General features: G+C 44.5%; 1 protein-coding gene across 1 annotated transcript in view; it reads right to left on the bottom strand.

The window, feature by feature from the left end:
* The window catches only part of LOC110666565 (U-box domain-containing protein 44), a 44900-nt gene extending 43210 nt beyond the window's left edge, over window positions 1-1690 (bottom strand). The window contains exon 1 of the mRNA XM_058148097.1: window positions 1593-1690. Within this exon, the coding sequence (XP_058004080.1) occupies window positions 1593-1690 (98 nt within the window). The remainder of the gene's footprint in view (window positions 1-1592) is intronic.
* Between the last annotated feature and the right edge of the window lie 1266 nt (window positions 1691-2956).

The raw sequence follows: 2956 nt of genomic DNA, 5'->3' as shown, positions 1-2956 counted from the left end.
CTACTGCAGACAACAGGGCAAAGGGTCCCTTAAGTGTTATTCTCAACTATTATACCTCGATTATCACCACATGTGTCCCGTGGAGACGAAGGGTTGACTTGGTACCTTGACCAGCCTCCCATCGAGAGAATGACCCGGTTAGTAATCAGTCTGAAAAATGAACAGCAGTGGTGGGAACGGATTTTGAGTTTCAATAGCCATGATTATCGTTGAGGAAATCGTGGACGCCGTGCCAACCTGCTCGATCAAGACAGGGGTAATCGGTATCCCTAATCGGAGTAACCGCATACAAGTTACACTCCGCATTGGTAATGAGGCGCTTTGGCTCAACACACCGTGATCAACATCAAAGAATACCACTCAAGGTCGCTTCTACCATGAGCTCAAGGAAGAAGAAGGGTTGAAAATGGCTCGCAAGTCTTGGGAAAACATCACTGATGGAGAAATCACCCAAAGGCCCAAGTGCCTCGCGATTATCTTAAATGGAGAACCGACAGGACCGAGAACACTCATCAGAGAATTCAAGGACAAAGAACCTCGCCAAAACGCCCTATTAGAGGAAGCTGATAATCGCCTGGTTGACTCGCTACAAAAGGCAAATACCGAGAACTCACAGCTGCAAGAACGAATGAAACAATTGGAGGACCAACAGCAGAAACTTAAGAGAAGGGTGAGAAGACTCAAGGAAGAGGCAAGAGCCGAAAGGATGGAGTTCGAAAAGCAAGAGGTGCAGTGGGAAAAGGAAAAAGACTCTCTTCAAGCTGAGGCCAAAGAAATAAAAGTGTAATAGTAAGCTTCAGGAAAAGATGAAATACCAAGAAATACTCATTGAAGAGTATAAGCAAGAAAACAAAAAGAAGAAGCTTGAATTAAAAGAACAAGCACTACTCATCAACGATATCTTGAAAGAGTGTGCTAAAGAAAGGAAAGAGAAAGAAAAATAAGCTGCTCTCTATCAAGGACTGAAAGAGAATGTTGACCAGCTGGAGAGAACAATAGCACAGTGGAAAACAAGAACTATTACCCGAATCCGAGTATGCCCCGAAGCATTCGATCCTCGCCAAGCAAGAAGAAAGGTTATATGAGTATCTCAGAAAATGTCATCTCATTATAAAGAACCTCCCAGAGCCTAGGCCGATGTAAAGAATATGGTGTACAAATTATTCAGTTAATGAAATGATTTTTGGATCATTGTTTAGTAAATTTGTGATTGAATAATATGACTCGTAGGAACTCCTCGCTAGGGTTATGTGAAAATTGAATGCGCTATATGGACAGTATCATAAATGCGCATTCAATCCCGCCATTCACAAATGACTATCGGACGATGCCATGATAAAGTTGATGCGATTGTCCTTTACAGATTTCAACCTCGCTCTCAAATGCCATCAGATCCTTCGCCCGCATCAGACTTTTAGTTTCTTTGCAAAATTCAAAATTCATTTAAAATTTTTTTTTTTACCCTCACAGAAATCAATATTGCTTCAAACAAAGCAAGTCCGACTAAGCACACTGCTCAGCCTAAGCGAGTGTACTTAACAAGATCTCTGACAAAGAAGATAATGGAAGATCAGAACAAGTATAGAACCTACAGGCAAGTCTCCGAATTGAAAGACTGTGTCTCGTAACTTATGAGACTAATGAGAGAAATGTCCTGCATCAAACCGACAGCAGAGTCTAGCCTCGCCATTACCTCCTCCACCACCTCCAACAAATGATCCTCACCAAGCTTCAACTTCTTTACCTTTCGCCTCCCATCCCGACCCAACAATCACCACTAATCCTAAGCATTACAAATAATGACTCGCCTTACTCTCATTACCCAACTGCTCAAAACACCGACCCATACCCTTCAAATGTGATCCTCCCATTCACTTCACTCTCATCTCCCAACCTGGGAGTATTCCACGCAGAGGGGGAGAAAATAAGTCAAAAGAAAATGAGAAACTGTCGCTTCTAGAGGAAAGATTGAGAGCAATTGAAGGGCTCAATATGTATGGCTCGTGGATGTGGCATCACTAAGATCAGTGCCGATGTGGTGGTGCCACCCAAATTCAAGGTTCCTGATTTTGACAAGTACACCGAACTCAGATCCTCGCATCCACTGCAACCTATATTGCCAAAATGTCCGCCCTAATGTAAGATGACAGACTTCTCATTCACTTCTTTCACGAGAGCCTCCGAGCGCCTAAGATGGTGCATACAATTGACAGAGCAAGTCGCACTCCTGGAAGGATTTAGCTGATACCTTCTTGAAGCAATACAAATTCAATTGTGATGCGGCACCCACAAGGAGAGACCTCCAGAACATGGCACAGAAAGACCGGGAAGGTTTCAAGCAGTATGCCCAGAGATGGAGGGAAAAGGCGGCGGAAGTATATCCCCTGGATCGACAATGAGCTATGCTCTTGTTCATCGAGACTTTGAAGGCTCCCTACTTCAACTTGATGATTGGAAACACTTCCAACAGCTTCTCCGACATCATCCAAAGTGTGAGAGAATTGAGGCCAACTTAAGAATGGGACGATCGCAGAGTCACAGAGAACCCTCAGAAGAAGATCGCCACTTTGGCAAGAAAAAGAGGGTGAGGTACATTCACACCCACAAAATAATTATTCCCCATTTCCCCAAAATAACTACCGGCCGTATCCTCCCCCTCATGGCCAAACCATTGCAAACATCCCACCTCTCCTCCCAAATTATCCACAACCGCGCCCACAATATGCCCCACCTACAAATTACCAACCAAGACCACCTCCTCCTGCTCAACCAAGACCACCACAAAATAATCCAAGGCCCCCAAGAAACCCTGATCCACCTCTTCCCCTCCCACTCAGTGAAATATACCGATACCTTGCTCAGATAAACCAAATTGTACCAGCCCCTTAGACTAATCCACCACCATACCCCGTGATGGTATGATGCCACCGCCTGCTAGAGTACCATGGAGGGGCAC

This window comes from Hevea brasiliensis, chromosome 6, assembly GCF_030052815.1.
Source record: "Hevea brasiliensis isolate MT/VB/25A 57/8 chromosome 6, ASM3005281v1, whole genome shotgun sequence".
NCBI classification, from domain to species: Eukaryota; Viridiplantae; Streptophyta; class Magnoliopsida; order Malpighiales; family Euphorbiaceae; genus Hevea; species Hevea brasiliensis.
Note: the sequence above shows the minus strand (reverse complement) of the source record. Positions and strands in the feature narration are given on the sequence as shown.